This window comes from Melospiza melodia, chromosome 4 (assembly GCF_035770615.1).
Source record: "Melospiza melodia melodia isolate bMelMel2 chromosome 4, bMelMel2.pri, whole genome shotgun sequence".
Lineage (NCBI taxonomy): Eukaryota > Metazoa > Chordata > Aves > Passeriformes > Passerellidae > Melospiza > Melospiza melodia.
Window position 1 is genome coordinate 91,189,769 of NC_086197.1, and position 23,799 is coordinate 91,213,567.

The window sequence follows — 23,799 nt, forward strand, 5'->3', positions numbered from 1 at the left end:
TATTGATTCACAAGTTTGACTCGAACAACAGGGACAGAAGCTGGCTAGGATGAACTTCAGTGCTTCTGTTTACATTCCTAATATTTGTCTTTTGAGTTTCTAAAAATCTTCAGGCCTGTGTGCTTAGCTGCAGCTGTGGCCGAGGCTGATCTGCTTGAGGCTTTTGCTGGTTCTCATTTCAGGGTGGGCTGGAGATCTCCAGCTCCTCCTGGCCAAGAGGTCACACTGAGGGTACCTGATGTCTCCTTATGCGGTGCTTGCATGCAAGTCTTTAGAGAAATGGAGATCGTTCAGACATATTACATGATGTAGGATCCCAGATCTCACCTGAGGCCCTTATTTAGTTATGAAACCTTAAAGAGATCCACTTGTAAAGGGCCTGCTTCACCAAATCTGACTTTCCTGCTTTTGCTGACCAATGGTTTTGAGAAGTCATAATTTAAACAACTCTGGATCTCATATGATCAAGAGGTATTGTAGGGGGATACAACATAAGTAAATAAAGGTAGTATAGAAAGTAATCTTAAAGAGTTGCAGGTGGGTTAATTATTAAAGATTAGGAGCAGGCCTGATTTTAACAGGCCACACCTGTAGCCAAGAAGAAGAGTGTTATAAAAGAGTGGATTGGTTTGTTGAGGGAACTGGAGTCAGTTGACTACTGGGAGAAGAAGAAAGAGTTAGTGCTCGGAGAAGCTGCCTACAAGAAACATCAAGGAGGTACAAAACTCTAGCAACATGGAACCCTTGCAATGTAATGACAATAAAAGTCTTGCACTATAATGACAACAAATGGACTTATATTGTATTCCCCTACAAGGCTTTCCTAAAAGAACCTAAAATCTAAGTGTAGTGTAGGATAAAGAGCTTGGTAGGCTCTTGACAAAAGTTTGTTTTTAAAACCATGCTTGGGCTCTCTCCCATTAACTAATGTCTTCACAATGTGTTGTAGAAATCTCATATGAATTAGTAAAACTTGCAGGGTCTTGTAGACAATTTGGCTAAGAACTATAGTAATAAACTGAAAATATTCATAGACAACAGCAATTTTAGAGTGGAAAGTGTATTTTTTGTAGTTGTGATACCAATGTAGCATCAAAGATTCCTTATCAAGGAATGTACCACTGCTGCCTCTCCTTCCACAAACCCAAAAGAGAGCCTGTGTGCCAGGACATTGCCATCCATTTATAAAACAGGGAATAAGCTGGGGTTGGGAATGTATGGGAGTAAAAGGAAATGCTGCAGGAGGGGAGAATGCTCATCCTGGTCATCAGTGCACTCTTCAGTGTAATCATTGATAAGGCTTGCTGAAGTGAGCACTAAGCAAATGTCTGAAGGAAATCATGTGGGCATTTGACAAGAGCAGTGGGGAGAATGGACAAGGACCTGCAAGGTGGGTTGTCTCACCAGCACATGTAGTGACAAGCATTGGCAGTCAAGGAAAAGAAAAGATGGGGCATATGGGAAATGGTGGAGGTAGGTGAGGATGAGCCATGCAGGGCCTTGAAAATGGGGAAAAAGCAGTGATACCATAACTATCCAGTATAAAAACTTCAGAAACAGCAAATTCAGAGTGAAGATTGGATTGAAAGTAAATCCAAGAATGCTGAGATTCAGGAATACATCCAGCCAATTTTAATTTTGCCCTATTCTTGCAGAGCAATAGCTTAACAATTACAGCTAGTGAACAAGGTAGTGCCAGACTAAATTAAAATATTTGTTGGGTTTTGGTCTCTTGGGATCACCACAGTCCCTGAACAGAACCTGGCTTCTTTCCATTTGGCAACAGGCAGGGCTTGTTTATTTAGGAATACAGCAGTTTACTTATGTCAGGCTGATGGTCCCATTCCAGTGGCAAACAATGGGCAACAGCAACTGTTGTGAAGAGGCTTCATTCAAGTGCCTGTGTCTTGTGTTCTATTATGTAGATGATCTGGGAGTAAACTTTGTGAAATTATGTTTATCGGATTTGTCAAAGAACTTATTCTCTAAATTAACTTTTCCTTACAAATTAGTTGAACGTTTCAGTGTTGTAATTTGCACAAGGACACACTAAATGTTCCTCGTGCATTTAATCCCCTTTAAACAAAATTGAATGGTGCTTCAGTTCTGGACCTACAGCTGATGCTTCCATGGTAACAAGGGCAAATATCCTACAAGTGGCTTTCATTTGGCCCTTTTAGTTACAAATTTTGCATAGCAAGTTGACTTCCTCTTATTTTATACATTATTTAAATGTAAATTAAAATTAAACAGAGAACAAATTTAATCTGAAATTCATAAAAGAGCAATTACATAATCCAGAGGATCTCCAGTTTAGGGAGAGCTTAATCCAGATAGTTTTAAAACTCATTATGTGTACATTCCACATTTCAAACCTCTTGGGAATAACAAAATAAACACTTGTGAAATTCAGTCCTTAATACTGGAAGTATGTAGCCTTCCACCACAAGTGTAAAACCTTTAATTTGGGAAAGAGATAACACAATATGTGAATTGTACTTAAGGTTTTTTCTTTCTAAAGATTTGAATTCAAATCTTGGGTTGAATCCAAGAGAAAAGGAGTCTGATGGTTTCAATTCTGTCTTTAATCTGTTCAAGCCCTCTGCAAACCCACAAAATAATCCAACATATTCAGCGGCCTGCTGGATGCTGAACAAGACTGACAAGGTAGCTGGGGCAATGCTGGTGAGGACCATCTCCTGCAGAGCTTCCTTTGCTCCTGGAAAATTTAGCTGAGGGCTCTTTGACATTTTTCTTCCCTCAGCAGCCCATCAGGTAAAAAAAAAGAGCAGTAAAAGCAGTGACAGATAGTGACTGCTTGGGAAGATAAAAGAAAAAACCTAAAGGTGATAGTTATGCAGGCAGGTGGGAGAGAATCAGACCATGAGTGGAGGAGCCCTGGCCCTTGCTTGGCCAGCTCAGCTCATGGAGCTCATCCACATCTGCTTCCCCCAAGGGCAGGTGTGCCCCAGGTCCTGGATGCTGGCACTGGGGCAAAACTGCGCAAGAAAATGGTGGCACTCCCTCAGAACTTCTGTAAAATCCATACCTGGGTTTAGAGCACATTTCTCTTTCTCACTCTTTTTTGAGGTCATGAGCTCCTATTACATGTTTCACAGGTATTTAGAATAACAGGGGAGTTAAACCCCAGACTGAACTTCTCTTCTGTGTAGCTGTTTCACAGGAGCCAAGGCTGACAGGAGCAGATTGTGATTTGAGCCATACGTTGTGTGGTTCGTTAACACATAAAATATGCATAAAATACATATTCATAGATACTATGGAGCATTTCTGTATAAATGCAGAAATATAGCTTTATAGAACTAATTAAATAAATTATGATTTTGAGCTTTCATAAAGTGTTCATCATACACCACTGTATGAATAATTATTTATGCCCCCCCTTGCCAAACTGCCCATTTATTTATCTTGACAGCCTAAATGAAAACTCCATTCAATAAATATTCTGCTAGACAGCAGAAGGATGTACAAATATTAAAAGATAATGAGGTTGTATCTGATTTGTGTTTATTTTAATAGATGGTTTTCATCAGGCAAGAGATTACTAATTACATACCCACTATCAAATGCATACTTACATATAACTTAGCACCTGAGATATAAGTTGCTCTTATAGAGGATTTTCCAATGATTGTATGTAATTCTAATATCTACCTCAATAGGATCTATTTAGCTGTTTTTTTCCTGAGATGAAGGTTTATGTATAAATTTGAATAAAGTTTTAGCCTGAATATTAATTTTTAGTGTATTTATTTGACTGCATGTAGATAATGAGAGTTTTGTGGCAGATTGATTGACAGATAAAGGATACTTGATTTGTCTTCAGCAAATGAGGAAAGTTCTGTAAATCAAGAGGCACAACAAAGAAATTATTCTTAAAATTCTGGTGTTAGCGATACTGATGAGTGTGAAGGTTAAAATCAGTAAACAAAAGCAATTTCTCAGTCCATTATAAATAACTGCATAGTACAACTGCTGTTTTTCAAAGAGAAGACATAAAACTGTCTCATTAATTTCTGCTAGTTATAATATATTTGATGTGTAAATTATTCTGCCTTTTCAGTGGCATATATGGTATACTGTGTGTATGCTGCATTAACAGACCAAGGAGAAAGGAGACTTGTGACAAAATCTATTTAATTTCTGTGATAAGTTATCAACACTTCAGGATCTTTCTATTGCTTTGACCTTTCTTTGGGAAAAAAACACTTTAACAGCAATTAGTTTATTTTAGCAGTTGAAACAGTCTTTAGGTTTTTACAATGTGTTATATTTTTATGTGATATTTATTCTGTGTTAATAAACATAGAGCTGTTGTCATTCAAGTACAGAATAGGAACTCTCCATACAAAAATCAGACTTCAAGTACTCACAGTTCTTTTCTAACAATGTGTAGACACCTCCAGAAATATAAAAATTATGTTCCTTTATATAAATTAATTGCGGAGGTATTGAGAACTATACTTGAAAATCATCAATAAAAGAATTTCAATTATGTGACTTTATTGATAAAGTGTTATAGAATATGACAAAATGTGTTATTTTGTACTTTGCTCATAAAAACCCATAGACTAAGATGTAGTGAGCAGTTTTCATTTCTTGCCCCACCTTTCTCTTTGTTAAAAATCTAATTATTCCCTTATGTGATGCTCCCATGACCTTTTTAAGTGCAGAAGATGTGATTGTCATATTTTCCCTTGGCGCATTATGAAGGGGTTCAGAGAAAAGAGGGCACTGCACAGACAATACTGAAAAGGTCAATGCAATTTGGCATTATTGTATCTCTTTTTTAAATACTGAGATGTTGTAGGAATGCAGAATTATTCTAATTAATAGTTCCTTAATTCAGTTTCCTGTCTTAAGGAGCAAGATCTCACGCACATACACAGGAATATAAGACGTCTTTGAGAGAATTTGTTTTGTCAGTACTTTTTGTAATATGAAGAATTCAAAAAACTGCAAAGTGCTCTGTTTGCATTAAGGCAAGGTAGATCTTCTTTAGAAAATTCTAGTACCTGTTTCTGCCTCACAGATTTGGCAGACTGCTTTTTTATCTGGCACACAAGAAAATAAAAAAAGTAGGACGGAAGAAAAAATAAAATTTATGCTGTGACCCCCTTGTGCACCTCAGAGGCAGCTCCTTCCAGGCCAGCACTCCTGGAGAGTTCTGGTGGCCGTGGTATGTTGGAGGAGACACAATGCACCATTTGATGTTGCTGAGGCAGTGTGTGCAGAAATGCAGTAGGAAAAGCAGACACTGGGTTTGGGAGCAGCCTCAGGACCCCTGGGATTGCTCTATCACGAGAGCTTGTGGCCTCCAGAGCTATTTGTTATGCAATAGCATTTGCTAAATACAGCAGATACAGCCTTTTCAGCCATACACTTGGGGCCCAAAGTCTACTGTATGGCGATGCATAGCAATTTTACACACAAATACCTCTTTTGGCAAAAATTCAAACCCAGAGATCTGACATGTTTCACAGCACAAAACTCTTAGGCCTACAAAATCTCTGTAGCAATATTTGAAATACTACTGAAGTTATTTGCAGACAGAGTTGTGTGTGGGCCAGATGTAAGGAAGATGCTTTAAAATAAAAATAAACACCCAGAGATGTGGTACATGGCTTCTCAATGCAAACACAGTTTTACCATGGTCTGTAGTGGGTTTGTAGGGAAGCAGGTACAAGCTTAGGACGCAATAATTGTTGGGGCAGGACAAGATCCAAGATAACCATCTGGTTTTTATTTAGTTTCAGGCATCAGCGAGCCCTTAGATAAGTACAGCTCACGCTGAGCTCTGACAATGTGTGAACACTGCACAAACCCAGCCTAACCTCAGCTCCCCTGTGCTCCTTGTGCCCACAGCACAGCTGCCAGTCCGACGGGAATTCCATCTACTTCCACGGCACCGAGGGCAGCGAGTTCAACTTCGCCACCACCCGCGACGTGGACCTCTCCATGGAGGATGCCCAGGAGCCGTGGGCAGAGGAGTTTGAGAGCCAGCCCAAAGGGTGAGTGTCCCCAGCCGGAGCAGGGCCCTGCACAGCCCAGCAGCAGCACTCCAGGCATGAGGAAATGGGATAAACAGGGAATTGCTTCTTACCTTTGCTGTGTAGTCAGTGATGAGGATAAATAGCAATACTGTAAATAGCACATGGCTGCAGGTTTTAGGAAGAAACAAGACCAGGAAGTCCAGGAGGAACAGTTTCTTTCTGGACCATCCTGTCATCGCTGTTTTTAATGAAAAAAATGGCATTTGTGAGTAATGTAACCATTCTAATGAAACACATGATGGTGATCTGTTTTGTTAATTCACACCAGAGTGTTGTTAACAAGCTCATGTCCATGTGATATCAAATTCCTTGAGAAATTCATCTCCTCTGGATCACTGCTGTGAGCCTCACTTTACTGAGAGAGAGCTCCTGCTTGTACAAATGCCTCTTGGTGCTGGAGGAGGAAGAGGAGGAGAAGGTGGAGGCAGGAAAGCTGAAGCAGCAGTCTGTTCTCATCTGGCATCACCAAAAGCACAGCCCTACCTGCTGGGAAAGAGCTCAGGGTTTGGCTGATAATTTACTATTTCTATTTTGAATATATACTTTGTGATTCAAAGGGTCCCTATAAAGCCATATCCAGCAGGAATTGCTGCAAGGATGCAGAAAATAAACAAAAATGTCTAGGACAGCAATATTACTGCTTTTATCAAAACATGAGTGAGCTTTAAAAAATATGTCCTGGTATAAAGAAGCTTCATTTTATATACCTCATTGTATAAATTCTGACAAAAAGAAAATAGCCTCAGTAGGGTCTTGATTCTTTTCTATTAAAAAAAAAATAAAAAACATTAGTGGCTGTAATCCCAGGGCAGTGAGAAACATACACTGCTAATTTATGGGTCTCCACTGAATGTTGATTTTAACCTACAAAGTACTTCAGATCATTAGCAACTGATTCAAATGCTGCCTATGCTGTGCTGAAAGTGAAGAGCACCTTTTAAAAAATACATGCTAATATGTCCTGTGGACACATACATATATTTGGGGTTTACAGAAAAAATATTCACTGTGGACTCTCCCAGTTCAAGTAATCAGCCAATGGCAGCAGGTGCTGCTTCAGACAAAGGGAAGAAAATGAGTTCATGTGTATTGTGTTCTATGTGACCATGTGGGACACCTTTGAGATGTGCTCTCCATCTTTTTTCCATCCTGAAAAAACCAGGATGGGAGTGCTGTCTGTGGATATCTGCCCTGTTGGTAGAGCTTCTCTACACAACTGGGTGCTTAGTCAAGATAAGTTGGGAGACTTGCAAGCCAGGTCAGCAATGGTACAGTTCCTTCTGGATTGGGCAAATGTCACTTTTCCTGTCACAGGGTGCCTGGTTCCAGCTGCAGGTGGCAAGGGAGGGTGCAGCCCTCCTTCGATTCTGTCGTTCTGTGTCCCAGCAGCCAGGTCCTGATCTGCCCCCACTCTGTCAGCCCAAGGCCTCATAACCTTTTTCCTATTTTTTTCTTTGGAAATTTTACTCTATATCAGAAACTTCCTTCTTTCTATTGTTCTGTAAGAATGGAGATTTAAATTGCATGCTGCCATAAATAAACACCGAACTTGGGTGATGACTACATCCTAATCATATAAAATTGCCACCACTACTGTTCCTCTTTTCAACATTTCTCTGGAATTTGTTTTGGGTGCTGTACCTAAATGCAAATACATTTGAGTGAGTTTCCTTAATCACTTCTTAGATAAATATGCTATTAAATGCTATTTAAACTATATATGAAATACAGAACACTGCATACCTGAGAGAGAGCTTGCAGGAGGTACTCAGGCACTGCTTTGTCACATCAGCTGGAGCCTGCCAGCTCTCAAGGGGAAGGCAAAAGCATCCCTCATAAGGGAGAGCAGAGCAAAAGGAAGCTCAGGTATAGGGGTCACCACCACTTTCCTCTGCACCAAATGCTCTTGGAGATGAGGGCAGAGGGAATCATCACTGTTTTTAATAAGCAGCTGGTTGGTATTTTTTGCATCTACCACCTAAAGTGGGAGGCTGTGTGGGGAGGGCTTGCTGTTCTAAGTACCACACATATTTCCACTGTCATTCTGCTTCTCTTTACTTGTGTGAATTAGAGCCTGATCCTAAAAGTGAGCAGATCCCCACATCAGGCTGCCTAGCAGGCCCACTCTTGCTTTGGACCTCCATGTTCAGTTGGTCTCGTTTTGGTCCATAAATCACACGTTTTATAAAGAAGAATTCCAAGAGTCATGTGAAGGATAAATTAGTTCAAATACAAATGTTAAATCATGCCATCACCCAGGATCCTTCTCCATTTTCTTTACTGGCAGAGTGTTGATGTACTCCTGTTCAAGCGCTTAAAAAAAAAAATGCAGAATTCTCTAATTTTCATTTCTGATGCTGCCTAAAAGGAAACATCCCTAGAAACATCCATGATCTGCATCATTCATGACCCCAAGCTGTTTTGTGGGTCACTACAGAGTGTTTTAATTGAGCTAAATAGAGCATACAAAAGATCAATGGAGCATTGTGAGATTTTTTTTGTGTAAGTTGAAGTAGGCACAACTGTTTAATTCTGTACTGCCTTCAGCCCGGGAGACCTATTTTCAAAATTGTGTTTTTATATTGCACGTTATATTGCACATTAGCTTTAAAAAATCTGCACAATAGAATTAGGGTTAGATTAAACTGTGCTTCTATTAAAATATTTCTATTTATATCATAAAGCTTTTCAGTGATGTTAAGCTCACTAATTCCTGTGTAAATGACTGACAGGTTTAAAGCAGGATTTCCAAACAGGCATGTCACCAGTCTGTCACAGCTTAGGTCCATGGGGAAACTGACAGCTTTTAAGAGGATCCCAGAAATGCATTTTGAAATCATTGGAATGGTTAAACTAATAAATAGACTGTTTAGTTCTTTAATGACAGTTTTTGAAATTGTGATATGGCACATACCTGCTAGAGATTGTCTCTGGTGGAAGGAGACAGAAAAAGACTTTGCCTCCCACAAAGGTTTCTGAACTTCCATGTTTTCTCATTCCTCCTGAATCATGCTGGATAGTTAAATGTTTGGATTATCAGGATTTAGTGATTCTAAATAATTTCATTGTTTTATCAGCCTTATAATTCTTAAATACCTAATTATGAATTAAGACTTCAACATGAATAATAATAATATATCAGACCAAAATAATGCACAAGATTTCAACACTTTCTAGTATTTCAAAACATTTTGATTCAGTTTTGAAGTAACCATCACTTTCATGATGAAAATGTATTTTCAATGTAAAATACTTAATTGGAAAATTCTGTAACAGCCCTTTTAATTATCACTGAATAAAAATAAGATAAAATGCTGTACAGAAAAACTGAGAAAGATCATATCATCACATATTAGAAACACAGCAGTCTTTTTTCATACTCTGTTCATGTGTTAGTTAAAAACTGTTACCCTAAATGCTCAAAAAGATGAAAAGAGAGCATTTTCAGCTATTACCTACATATTTAATATTTGTATAGCAGATATGGTGGACATGTGCCTTTTCAAGTTTCATTGATCTATAAATCTTTTGTTATGCAAAATTAATCAGAATGCATTTATTTTTTAAACATTTTAGCACCAGAAAAAAAAATTAGTGAAGATGGTAGAACAATACAACACTACATAGTTGGTAGCAGCATTCACTAAAAGCCTCATTTTTTTATTAATTCATGCATTTCTGTCAAATTCTTTTAAATATTGATATTAACTTTGCATTAGTTGAGTCAACTGAGTTTAAAAGCTAATGTTGAATATGAAAGTAATGGTATAGGGATGACATTTGAAACACTGTGGTTTTTTGTCCTCTATAAGAGTAGAAACAGCTAATTTCATAAACACCAGTGAATCCTATGGCATGTTTTGTATGAGTTTATCAGTGGTGTGCTGCTGCACCTTCTCCACCTACTGTTGGCCTCTGCAGGTGGGACATCTTTGGAGCTGTCATTGGTACTGAGTGTGGAACCCTGGAATCTGGCTCAGCTATGGTATTTCTCAGAGACGGAGAAAGAAAAATATGTACTCCATACATGGACACCACAGGTTATGGGAACTTGAGGTTTTATTTCAGTATGGGTGAGTATGAATTCCTGGTGTAGTACAAGATGTGAAGCCTGTGAGATTTGCATTACGCGGTGCTGCACAGCTGAACAATTCTCATGTGGAGAAGCATCTTCTTGTCTTGTGTACACTAATTTCAATCAGTGCCCCTTAATTAACACTAAGAAATGGTCATATCTTTGTCATCTTTAGAGGTTTTACAGGTTCCTTTCATATCCTCCTGTGGTCATGTCCATGCAGACCCTGGTGCTAATCCATCAGAGTCCAGAGAGTTGCACAAAAGAATGAGATGGGAGTAGCATACAGTGGGGCAGCCTTCCCTGGTGAACCCATGGAATAGTTTCACCTCAAAAGCTCTTACTCCATTCTTAAAGTCCTAAATCTGTTAAAATGTTGGCCCAGGGTGAGATTCACGCAGTGAGTGCTGTGGTCTGGGAGGAGATGTGTTCTACATGTGGCACCCCTCATGAAAAGCACTGCTGTGGTGTTAGCATCATCTGTGGACCTTCCTTGCTGGGGCAAAATTCAACATCAGCCATTTCCCAGGGCTCAGGAAGCAGCCAAGAGCCAGCCTGTCCTGTCACTTCTCCCTGTTGGTGCTGTCACTGCACAAGTTTGATGTTGCAACAGAGCAGAATCCCCATGAACATGGTAGCTAATGCTCACAGTATTTTTCCAGAGCTTTTATTTCGCACATAAAGGAAGTGGCATGAGGTTATTCTCTCAACACCATGTTTAGAGAAAGTGAGGATTTTTGCTTAAAAGAGAATAATAGAATAATAAAGGAGGAAGCAGAGAATAAACCTGTGACCTTCACAAGCAACCTTCTGTATCAACAAGAAAAAAACACACTTTATTTAATGAGGGGAAGACCTCATGTTGTTTTCCTAAATTGTTGCACATCTCCTCTGTGTTACATGAATTATGGATAAAGCACAGGAAAATGAGGATGCTTTTTCTCATTTCTTCCAAGCATTACAACACCTGCAACAGAAACAGGAAACAAATTTTGTCAACCTTCTGAACTTAGCGGAGAAGTTGTCAGCAGATGCAGACACAGAGGACAGCGGGATATTGTTTGAAAAATGTATTCTCTGTGTATTTTTAAATTAAATAAATAATTGTTTGAGCATTCAGGCAAGGAGAATATTTGAAAAGACAAATGGATGTTCTTTATTACAGTGTAAAACACATTAGAGATGCACATGTTATCCAGTTCTCTGAACTGCTTCTCCCAGTTTATTACGAGAACTGGCTGGCTGTAGCAAAAAAACAAAACCAAAAAAGCAGAGAAAGTGTTCTAATATGTGCAATCTTTCTGCTCTGCAGTCTTTTCAAAGAAGCTTCCTCATTCTGTTTTTATTTCTATTTTGGGATTTTTATTTTTTTTTTATACCTGGAGTAACCATACTATACAGGGAAATAATTAATTAATAATTCCTGTTTCAAATACAGAAACATTGTTTTAAAATCTTCTTTTCCACAATACCAATGTGTGATGATATTCATCTTGTAACTATAATGCAGAACGTAATGCTCATATTTTCCAATACATCTGCTCTTTCACAGAAGCTTAGTGAATATTTTGGGTTCTACTGATAGGAAGATATTTCAAATGCTGCCCTGTTCCAGTTGGGCAAGCGCACCACACATGTTTTGTGTGGTACAATAGATTCCAGCCAGCCAGCCATCCCTTTTAGGATATGGTGTAGACAGTAGTAGGAGCAGAACAACAAATAAGGTACACAGCAGTCTTTCTCATTTCCTACTTAGAAGAAGTTCTCAGCTGCCAAACTATCAGCTGAGAAGTATTTAAGATGCTGTTGTGTACCTACCTACATGTGTGACTGCATGAAGAGTGAGCAGTAAATAGCAGTTTACTGATGAGAACTCAACAGCAGAGCATTTCTGTGTAAATAGGATTTAAAGCACACAGATAGAAGTATTGCTTGAGGCACAGCATTTTCTATTTAAATTGTTTTGATAAGCTGATTAAAAGAGGTACTTGAGGTTTTCGTAATCGTCAGCCCCCTTGATCTCTGCCACGGTGCATCTGATCAAACAGTTCCTATACACTGTGTCCTTAGGGATGGTGTTCTTTTGTTTCAGATCCCAAGTTAAATAGCATCTGACTGTAATTATTTTCATAATTAAGGCTGCATATATGATTCTACTTTCCAATAACAAGGGCTTCAATTAATTTTTTTCTCACTCAAATATGTGCTGTGCAGGGGGAATTTGTGATTCTGGAGAATCCCATGAAAATGATGTCATACTGTATGCCAAGATTGAAGGCAGGAGGGAGCACATACCTCTTGATACCCTGACCTATGCTGCTTACAAGGTAAATTGTCTTAAACAAAGCAGGTGGTTGGGAATGGACAGATCATTCCCTTTTCAAGCCATCACAGGAAGATTGTGATGAAGGCCACACTCATACGTGGCCTTCCCAAACACATAAATCATGTGCAGACCTGGGAGCAGTCAGGCACCTTTGCAGCACAGCTCTGCGGTTCCTGGTGGTCACTCCAGCCCCAGGCAGGATTTTCAGGGTTGGCTGGGGATGGGGAAATGGGCAGGAAAGCAATGGGCAAAAGTTGTCGGTTATTAGCTGAAAACTTCAATGATAACATCTCCTCACAAATGATTACTCCTGTTTCCACTCAAGCTCGTTCTAGGCACAGTGTGATGCTGAGGAGCAGGGTCCTGAGAGGGTCATTCCTGGTGGGATCAGGGGCTGGGAGAGGGTCTGCAGTGAGAGGGCACAGACTCAGCCATGGGAGGCAGCTGCTGGCAGGGTGCACAGGCAGCATCTCCTCTGCCCAAAGTGCAGCTGCCTCCCAGCCACATCCACCACCCCCAGCAGGACAGTAAAGACCTTGAACTTGCCTTCAGGATCCTTCCTGTCTAGGGCAAAGGAGCACTTGGACCATGTCTACCCTGAATTTTCTGGCCCTGAGGTCTCCTTATTCTGCTGCTGTAAAACAGGCAAAATGTGGTGTTTCATACAAGTGCACACAGATGAGCTAGGTATTGAAATGCAGTGTGCTTACATAGTCTGAGGGAAGTTTGATGGTAAAGATGCTGCTGATTTCAAGCACAGATCTGTGTGAATTTTGTCTGTAACTTTAGCACTTAGAAACCAAATGTTTACAATAGTGTTTGGCCTGAGTTTGGTTGAGTCACTTGCATTGTTTCATTGTGCATGGCTTCCCTCCTCGCCTGCTTCTGTGTGAAAGACAGGGCAGAACTTTTGTAAAACTAAGGAAACTGTAATTGTAAAATAATAAAATATTAATTAGGGAACTTGGGGAGAGATAGGATCTGAAATTACATGGAATTCATTGTGGAGGTTTTTTAAAACAAGCAGTTTTAAAGCTGACATCCTCTTTTGACATAATAAAGTTCTAATTACATTGCTTTAGGACAAAGGCTAAGCTTTGTGAGGCAGTGCTTTCTTTTATTTCAGCAGCATAACATCCTCCCCAGTTATGCCTGTGAACTCCTGCTGCTCCACCATTCTCACGTATTCAGAGCAGACATCCACCACCCTGCCTCAGCTTCTGTGAGCTGAAAGGCTCCAGGACAAACATCACCTTCCCCTCCCAGCTGAAAATGACACCATAAACTTGCCCCTCTCAGAACACAGAAGGTGCAGTCTTTTCTTCTGTGCCTTTACAACCAAACCATGCCATCCCTCTGAGGTGATAAGCATCACTGGTACCCAGGGTGCTAATAAATACCTATCCACATAATAGTAAAAGGCTTTATTTGGGATTGTGTGTGGGAAAAAGTGGCTAAAAAATTGACAAAATGAATCAAGGAGAGAGAACAGCACTTTTGGTTCAGCACAGTTAGAGTTGTTTTTTTATTTTAAATGGTACATTGTGACCTTTTAAACTTATTTAAGCCTTTTTAAATTTCTTTTGAAGGTGCCATCTTTGGTTTCTGTTGTCATTAGTCCGGACCTGCAGACTCCTGCAACCAAATTTTGCCTGAAGCAAAAGAGTCACCAAGGCCACAACAGGAATGTCTGGGCTGTGGATTACTTCCACGTCCTCCCAGTGCTCCCTTCCTCAGTGACTCACATGATCCAGTTCTCCATCAATTTGGGATGTGGAACTTACCAACCTGGTAACAGGTAAAACTGGAGAGATCATTCTTTTGGGCATCAGCATTCTAGTATATTTTGGTGTATTGAATCTATACAAGGATTTGTAAATCTTTTTTCAGAAGAAGGGATCCCATTGATAAAGACAAATATAAGCTGCTCAAAAGCTAACGTTTCTCCTGATCTTTACAGGCCCAGATTTATGTGTCTCATGTGCAATAAAGAGTCATTTAATAGCTTTCCAGGTCAAAACTTGCTTTTCTTAGCCCATTATTCTGAAATACGCTCATGATTTCAGATTGACTTTTGCTTCAGTTTCTAATGGGTATGAGATTTACTTCTTAATACTATGTAAGGAGGAAAACATTAAAGGCAGCAGCAGAAACCTGCCCTGCTGGCCTCTCTGAGATTACTGATGCCACAAGCATATCTAATTCTAGTAAGATTGGTGATAAATGACCCTCATCTAAATGACCATCAGTGAGGAGCTCACTGTCTGGAGGCTGATCACAGAACACTTTTTCTGCTTTACTTCTTTTGGACATTCAATGTGGATTTTTCCATGGGGAAAGGGAGAGAAGGGAGTCATTTTAGGCTCCATGTTTTATAGAATCATAGAAATGTTGGTTAGAAGGGACCTATACAGCTTATCTGGTGAAACCTGCTGCTGCAGGATGGATGGTCACTGGGCAGGTCAGACATGGCTCTGCCCATCCATGACTTGAAAAATCACCAGATGGACACTGTGCTACCTCAGCTGCTCAAGTGAAAAAAATGTTTCCTAATGCACACTACAAAACTATGAAACCATGTCTTTATATTATTGTCCTTTGTAGTGTGCCTGACACTACTGAGGAGAGTTTGACTCTGGTTTCCTTGTGAGTGCCCTCTGCACCACCATAGGATGCTACAGCTCGCCCCTCCCCACCAGGCTGAGCAAGCCAGATCCTCAGTCCATCCCAGCTTGCTGCTCAAAGCCATCTTGCCCATCCTTTACTCTGCTCTCAAAGTTCTTAATATCCTTCTTCAAATGGAGAACACAAAACCAAACTGCCCGCTGTTCCTGCTCTGTTATATGCATATGAGAATATTTATATTGATATTTTATGAGGATTAAGTTACTTTATATTTTGTAGAGTTGAGAGTTTAAAGTAAGAGACTATGAGAGCTTTTATCTGTGTCCCAAGGCATCTACTTCCAGCTGGAAAGAGCTGCATTAACACTGACAGTTCTTGTTGCCATGCAGGGTAGCAGAATTCAAGGGGAAGCAAAAATCAAGACACTGCACTTATATTTGATAGGAAGAGAAGGCAGCAGCATTTTCCTACATGAAAAGTGAGAACTTTGCCTATAAACACTCCTGGCCAGTAAACATGTTATATAAAGTCTCTGCCTCAATCTGTTTTCTGATGGAGATTGGTATATATTTTGAAAGATCAATATTCTTCCTTCTATTTCTGAACTAGAAGTGAGCTTCTCCATAACCAAAGAAGCATTAGGTCACCATTTTTCCTATTTGTATTTCCCAAATACTGCAGCATTTCACATCTCCCAGTCTGCAGCATTATTAATAATGCTTTCATTACTGCAAATGTGAGAGACTCGTGCTGGATATAAGCAGTAAATATGACCCTCTAAGGTATCTCTGCACCTAAACCTGAAATAAATTAGTCAAAACCTCCATAAACTGTTTTAATAGACACGATATCACAGTGATGGTACATTTAAATAAAGTAATATTGTCAGCCAATTATCATGAAAATAAAAATTCAGAATCCAATAATTCAATATTGAGGAGATAAATTATGACTTCTATAATGTTCCATTACTTAAAATAAAACAGAATATTATGAGCTAATCATATGGAGGAAATTACAAGAATAATTCAGTAAAATACTACATCTGTAGTAAGTCAAGCAATTTCTCTATTAGTTTTTCAAGGTCTTTAGAGTGTAGGGCATCCAAGGATTTCCTTATAGGTTGTAAGAAATTTGGGGTTTTTTTAACTCAGGAAAGAGACAGCCCATGCATGAGCAGCTAGTGGTCTTTTGCCACGTTTTGCAGATGTCATAGTTAGCAGCTGGCAGTTATAGGTGTCACACGATGCTGTTTAGCTCTGATTAACCCGAGGTTTCTCCTCATATCTGAAGCTATTTCAATGTGAAATATTAAATACAAAAGTAATGCAGTTCTTTTAACAGCAGCAGCATACAAACACTGGCTAGATGGTGGCCCAACAAGAACTCTGTGTTCAGGCAATCCTCAGTCTAAAAAACCTTTGGGGTTTTAAACATTTGTGCTGCTGTTCACAGGGTTCCCAGGATGAGAGGAGGATCTGACTCCATGTTTCAGAAAGCTAATTTATTATTTTATTATATATATTCTATTAAAACTATACTAAAACTAGACTAAAAGAATAGAAGAAAGAATTTCATCAGAAAGCTTGCAAGGAAAGAAATCAAAATGGAATGATAATAAATCCTATGTCTGACCGGGAGTCCGAGACAGCTGGATTGTGATTGGCCATTAATTAGAAATAATCAACATGGACCAATCACAGATGCACCTGTTGCATTCCACAGCAGTAGATAACCATTGTTTACATTTTGTTCCTGAGGCCTCTCAGCTTCGCAGGAGAAAAAATCCTAAGGAAAGGATTTTTCATAAAACATGTCTGTGACAAATATGACGTGTTTGACTCATGAAACTTTGTCTCGTGTGTGCATTTGCAGGAATTTTTGTATTCAAATTCTGCTTAAAATTCTTTCTTGTTTCCTCATCAGTTATGAGAAATAGGAGATTTGGTGATTTCTCCATGTTGGTACTTCTACATTGAGAACTATGCCAGGTACCCTCATGGTGTCTTTCTCCTTTCTTTCCTTCCGTGCGTTACCAGCGTCAGCTTGGAGTTCTCAACCAACCACGGGCGCTCGTGGTCGCTGCTGCACATGGAGTGTTTGCCTGAGATTTGTGCAGGGCCCCACCTGCCCCACAGCACCATCTACGCCTCCGAAAACTACAGCGGGTGAGAGAGCTCTCTGAAAATGCAAAACGCACAGCGCTACAGATGGGAACTGCAGGGGGGAAGGAGAAAGCAGCAAAGCACACAGCTCTGGGTCATCATTCCTTTTTGACTACCTGGGGACAGCAAGGAAGGAGTGTTCTGAGCTCCCTGGCTACCCAGTCATGAAAGCTGAAATGCATGGGGCTGCTTCTGTGGTATAATAATCATTTTTGATGCTAAAGAGAAATGACAAACAAACCGACTTTTGGACAGCATATTGATAAGAAGAAGGAAACTTTTACCTTGTCAAAGCCACAAAAGTTTTCTTCTTGGTCAGAAAAAACATTACTCAAAGCTTTATTTACATCCTCAGACACATTTACTCATGTGAAATCCCAGCACTGGGTTCCAGTGAAGCACATCCTCTGTACTTCTGCAGATGGAGGTGGTTATTAGTGTCACTTTCAGTATCAACCCTTCTCAGCATTGAGTCTCGTCTCTACTGTTTTCACTGAAAAATGAGCGGTGGCATTTTTCTGCATAGCACAAAATCCCTTGGTGTCCCAACTTCCACAACGCTTACAAAAAGAAAGTTGAAGCATTGCTATGAACTGATGGCACACAGCCCCTAGTCCCATACAATTTTCATAGGAACCATTACTCCTGGTGTGTGCAGAAGGGCAGCCTCTGTGGATGATAGAGAATGATGGCCCAGACTGCAGCATGCCAAACTCTCTGCACCACTCCTCACCCTCTGAGGGCTTTCACCAAACAGAGTTCACTCTTAGGAGATATTCATGGGGATGGGGAAGCTGCTGCAGCAAAGGAGCTTATGGTCTTTGCCAGAAGCTGTGTGTATTCCTACAGGGGGAAAATGGCTGGGTTTTACAAGACAATAACTAGTATTCATGTACTGTATAATATATGGACTTCTTATTTTTAATTTGTATTTTCCAAAGCTGCTGTAAATTTATGCTTCATTTGAGCAGATTTTAAAATTAAGCTTCTCCCAAAGCTTCCAGAATACATAAACGAATCTGCAAAATATACTGTTGCATAATAACTGTCAGTGTAAAATGTCTGTGTTATATGTATTTCAGGTGGAACAGAATAACCATTCCCCTTCCCAACGCTGCACTCACCAGTGACACCAGGATTCGGTGGAGACAAACAGGACCAATCCTTGGAAACATGTGGGCAATCGATAACAGTCAGTATTCTTACCCATGTTCGTGACACAGCAGAAAAGTAAATTTTGTATGCTGCTCCAAGTAAACATATTTTCCACCATCACAAGTCAATGAATTTACAGTTTGTAAATTCCTGTTCTGCTTAGTTGCATTAGGTAACGGGTGCATTGTGAAGCTAGAGAGAGAGTTTGCCATTAGAAAAGATAACAATCTAATAATTTTTTTCTGTTTAATTGAATGCTTTCCAGGAAAAAATATTAGTGACAGGGTTTAATATAGCATTTCTTATGTCTGCTTAGTCCTAATTACATAAATAGGTTTCACACTGGCTGTTGAGGACATGGACTGTAGCAGCCAAAGCAACAAGAGCAGCATCTGGGACTTATTTTGCTTCTGGACATAGAAGACCATCTTCAAGCAATGCTGCTAACAAAATACTAAAATAACCTTACATTGTTTACCATATCTTCAGGGGAAAGTGCCATCTGTTTCAGGGAACTGTTCTTCCCTTTGAAAATTATTTTTCACTTATACCTTTTTTTTTAAATGTATTTGAAGAACCGGGAGAAGTTTATGTTGATAAATATTTAAATTACTTATTACAGAGGAAAACCAGGACCAGAATTATCAAGGAATACTTTAAAGGGCAGTAAAAAGTATTTAGGAACACAGGATTAAATGCATGAAATGCAGAAATAAGTATGATTGAAAGGGTTAACAAAGAGTAAGTGAAAATTTTTTAGTTTGCTTGTTAGCCTTAAGTGATTTGGAAGTAAATGAGCTACATTCAGAATTTGTTTGGTTAGATGCATGAAATACACAATTTAGAGATTTATACTGATGTACAATAGCTTGTGAAATTTTGCAGTGATTCCCAGTAAGGCTTGATATGGTGCCTAGGAATGGTAAATATTTACATTTTGCAGAATTCTTAAAATATATTGAGGCCTAGTATTGACAAGAAAATCTTGAAACTGCTAAGGTAATATCATTGAGGAAATTTTGTCACTACAAGTAATGAACATTGTTATCTTAATCATAGCTGGAAGTAGCATCATCTTGACATTCTGGGTATAGTATTAATGCTTCTCTTTAGGGATGTTATATACATCAAAAAGTAAAATTAAGGGGAAAGATGGGTATTTAAAATGAAAAGATTTCTATGTGTATCTGAAAAGATGAGTTGCTATCTTAAAAAATGCTGACTCTAAGTGTTGGAGACACTCATGAGAGGTTCACAGAAACCACAGCAAGATGAAATCAATCCAAGGATACAAATTCCTTACAACAGAAAAAAACAAGATTTTGAAAATCATTTGACAATTCATTTATCTGCACAACCTTTGCTTATAAAACAAAATACAGCTCCATGAAAGGACGCTGCATGCTCCTGTGTGCACAATCTCAAGAAAAGGTTTACCAACCATCTGCCTAGAAAGTGCTTGCTGTGAATTTGAGGTGCAGAACCATGACATAGGAATTGAGTCTTAAAGACAAATTTCTGAGGTTTTGAATGCTTCCTTTATTAAATACTAAAGTTTTACACTGTATTGTAGGAAAAAACTCATAACTATTAGCAATCCACCGAAATTCTTGAAGAGAGGAAGATTTTCAAAGATTCATCACTCTGACTTTTAGCTTCACGACTGTTTCCTATGTGAATCAAGTTTTAAATGAAATCTGGAAGCTGGCCATCTTTCAGAAACTCTGGAAAAATGCCAATTTCTGTAAAGTTTTTTTTATTTTGAATGACACCATTACATCTTTAACCCTTCTACTTTTACCACCCCCTCAAAAAGACCTCAAAAGACACAAAAATCAAACAGACAGAACATAAATTTTTGCACCCTGAGAAGTGAGAAAACCTAGAAATCACATGAAATCTGATGAGGACTTAGTTATAGGGGGTAGCTAAGAGGGATTTAGAGTGTGTGTGCTAGGCAGAGCTGACATCCTGCAGTGATGGGCAACATTATAAAACTAGGAAAAGGAAGAAGTACTGCTTCTTATAGATTATTTTCAAATTAGTGGCTGTTTCTTCTAAATGTTTTAATACAAGTGGGTAACTCCAATTCTTCAACAGAAAAGATGCCATTATTCATGGTTAAGGCCTTTTAGCATTTTGTATTAAAATAATATTGCCCACAAGTTATAACTTTCCTTTCTTATAGTGCAAGAGATTATACTGAGATTTTCTCATCTGTCCATCCTCCATAATTTTCACAAATATCAACACTGTCAATGAGGAGTCATTGGAGGAAGATGAAGCAAAAGAGTAAAACAAATCTGGTGTATTTTTGAGCACTTTAGGATGTGAAATTTTGTTCCATTTAAAAGAATCAGTGAAAGAGTATGAAAATAAGTAGTTACTTAAGACAGATCAGGGCAGGTTCTTATTCCCCTAAATCAAATCAAGTAAAATATGTAGATTTCAATGAGAGAAGCGGTGACATATTTTTTTAAATCTACAAGACTGCTACTGGAACGTACCAATAATTAGATTGGATTATATCTCCAAACTAAGATGAAAGGAATGTCAATGAAAAAATTTGAAAAAGGTCAATGCCTACCAAATTATCTGATCTCATTCACAGACAGTAATTAAGACAGTACTAGTGGCCACAGTACTGTCTTTAGCCACAGATGGACATGACACATTAAATAATAAATTATCCCTGACTATCCTTGACACAGCCAAATTATTTATATCCTTTCATAGACCTTTTCCAGGTAGTGGGATTAAAATAAATACAATAATTGTATGATCAGGTCTGTACACTTCCTTCTATTCATCATACTCTCTTTAGCGCATAGCATAACCTCCCATTTAATTGATTTCTCTCTCTGCAGTTTATATTGGTCCATCCTGCCTGAAATTCTGCTCAGGGCGAGGACAGTGTACCAGAAATGGCTGCAAGTAAGTTATATTCAGCACTCATGTTCAATTTCTGTCACAGAGTTCACTTGGTAGTGTGAAAGTTGAAGTGATTTTCACTTCAGTCCTTGCTCTTTTAGATGACTAAATATAAAACTAGCATAATCCTCAGAATTCATAAAGCTCACTGGAAAGCTAAAGATCAATCTTTCTGAACAGCAGCATGTTTAATATTTTTTTTATTATTTTCTTCAGGTATAGTGTCTAACTTCCAGTTCATCTTAAAATGTGCTACAAAGCACACTGAAAAGTCATATATACTGGTTATAGAGGTGATTTGTGACTTTATCACTTTTGTGTTAAATGTTGGGAAAGAATTACAATTTTAATAGTTCTAACATCCCATAACCTAACCTACCTCAAGGACAGAAGATCAGCGCTTCACTTTTTTTCTGATAGTCTGGCTTGTTAAAAGGGTTCCACTCTAAAAAATAAAAAGGTACTTACTCAAAAGCAGCAAGCACATTCTTTTAGGTATTGAGTAACAAGAGTATGCTCCACAGAGCATTCTCTTTTGTAACTTGTGGTATTTTCAGGGTCCCCCATCGTGGGGAGGAAAGATGAATCTGACTCCATGTTCTTAGAAGGCTAATTGATATGATATGATATGATATGATATGATATGATATGATATTAAATTATATTATAGAATGCTATACTAAAGGATACTTACAGAAGGCTTAGCAAGATACTAATGAAAACTCGTGACTCCTTCCAGAGTCCTGACACAGCCTGACCATGATTGGTTGTTAAGAAAAAACAATCCACATGTTGGATAAACAATCTCCAACCACATTCCAATGCAGCAAAACACAGAAGAAGCAAATGAGATAATATTGTTTTCCTTTTTCTCTCAGGCTTCTCAGCTTCCCAGGAGAGAAATCCTGGGCAAAGAGGATTTTTCAGAAAAGATGACAGTGACAATAACTTAATTTCTAGTAACCACATCTAGTGTGCTACAGATAAAAGCAAATTTTTCATTTTACATATGAACAACTGTAATTATGTCAGCAGGGGTTTTGTTCAAAAAATAATAAAAAATTTATTTTAATAATTTTATTTTTATTAAAAATATTAATTAAAAGTATTTCTGTACTGTGTTATGTGCAGATTCATGGGGTGTTCATAAATACGTATTTTTTAAATTTGAAAAGTAAATACTAGCTAACAGAAGTAATGTGCTGTGTGCTTTACCTAAGTAAAGTTCAAAGAGGTTCTTGGGCCTCAGACTTGAGAGGGAGCCGGTGGGTTTGCTCACTCCATGAACAGCTGCAGCCACGCTGTTTGCTGACAAGCAGCCACACCAAGGTGGGTCACCAGTCGTGCTCTCCCCTTCCTCCCCGCAGGTGCGACCCCGGTTTCTCGGGGCCGGCGTGCGAGACGGCGTCGCAGACCTTCCCCATGTTCATCTCCGAGAGCTTCTCCAGCTCCCGCCTCTCCTCCTACCACAGCTTCTACTCCATCCGCGGGGCCGAGGTCAGCTTCGGCTGCGGGGTGCTGGCCAGCGGCAAGGCCCTGGTCTTCAACAAGGACGGCAGGCGCCAGCTCATCACCTCCTTCCTGGACAGCTCCCAGTCCAGGTGAGAGGCAAGGAGGGGCAAAGAAATGGGGGAGCTCCTCCCTCTCCAGCTCGTCTGTTATTGAACCAGTTTTTGTTTTAAAAAACTCCTAGGTCCATGTTTTGATGGCGATTTCGTAGCCTCGCCTTTTTTCCCTCCTGCTTTGTAAACAACAGAGCCCAAAACAGACTGGAGGGAAGTTATTGTACAGCTCGGATGGAAAATATGAAATGTTAATATCAAACCTGAGTGTCAAAGCCAAGTGCTAATTAATTATTTATAAGGTTGTGTTTATTTGACAGCTTGTGGCAGCTGATTAGATCCATTCACTATCTCTCCCTCCCCTTCAGTGCCTAATAAATAATTAAATGCAGTAATGATTGGCATTTTTTTAACTATATGCGCCACAATGCATTGCTTGACAATAAAAACAAATCACAAGTACAAAACCCCATAACTGATATTTATGAAAATTTGCCTAGATTGAGAAGATCTGAAAACAACCTGGTTAGGGGAAAAACAAAACCAAAAAAAAAAAAAAAAAAAACAAAAAAAACCCAAAAACCCACTGTGGAAAGGATACCCAGCAAACATTTGTGTGGTTCTGGTGCAGGTTCCTGCAGTTCACACTGCGCCTGGGCAGCAAGTCAGTGCTGAGCACCTGCAAAGCGCCCGACCAGCCCGGGGAAGGAGTGCTGCTGCACTACTCCTACGACAACGGCATCACCTGGAAACTGCTGGAGCACTACTCTTACCTCAACTACCACGAGCCAAGGTACGTGCACACGTATCACCAAGAGTTATTTGCATGCAGTTATGCTGGCTCTGGTGGTCACTGCAATGTGGAGACTGAGTACGTGGTGCAAGA

General features: G+C 39.3%; 1 protein-coding gene across 2 annotated transcripts in view; it reads left to right on the plus strand.

Moving 5' to 3' along the window:
• The window catches only part of RELN (reelin), a 283,671-nt gene that overhangs the window by 158,122 nt on the left and 101,750 nt on the right, over positions 1-23,799 (plus strand). For both annotated transcript variants that reach the window (XM_063155547.1, XM_063155546.1), the window contains exons 11-19: positions 5,887-6,032; positions 9,996-10,147; positions 12,364-12,476; positions 14,065-14,273; positions 17,140-17,268; positions 18,348-18,457; positions 21,288-21,354; positions 22,719-22,952; positions 23,545-23,706. In XM_063155547.1, coding sequence (XP_063011617.1) covers positions 5,887-6,032; positions 9,996-10,147; positions 12,364-12,476; positions 14,065-14,273; positions 17,140-17,268; positions 18,348-18,457; positions 21,288-21,354; positions 22,719-22,952; positions 23,545-23,706 — 1,322 coding nt within the window. The remainder of the gene's footprint in view (positions 1-5,886; positions 6,033-9,995; positions 10,148-12,363; positions 12,477-14,064; positions 14,274-17,139; positions 17,269-18,347; positions 18,458-21,287; positions 21,355-22,718; positions 22,953-23,544; positions 23,707-23,799) is intronic.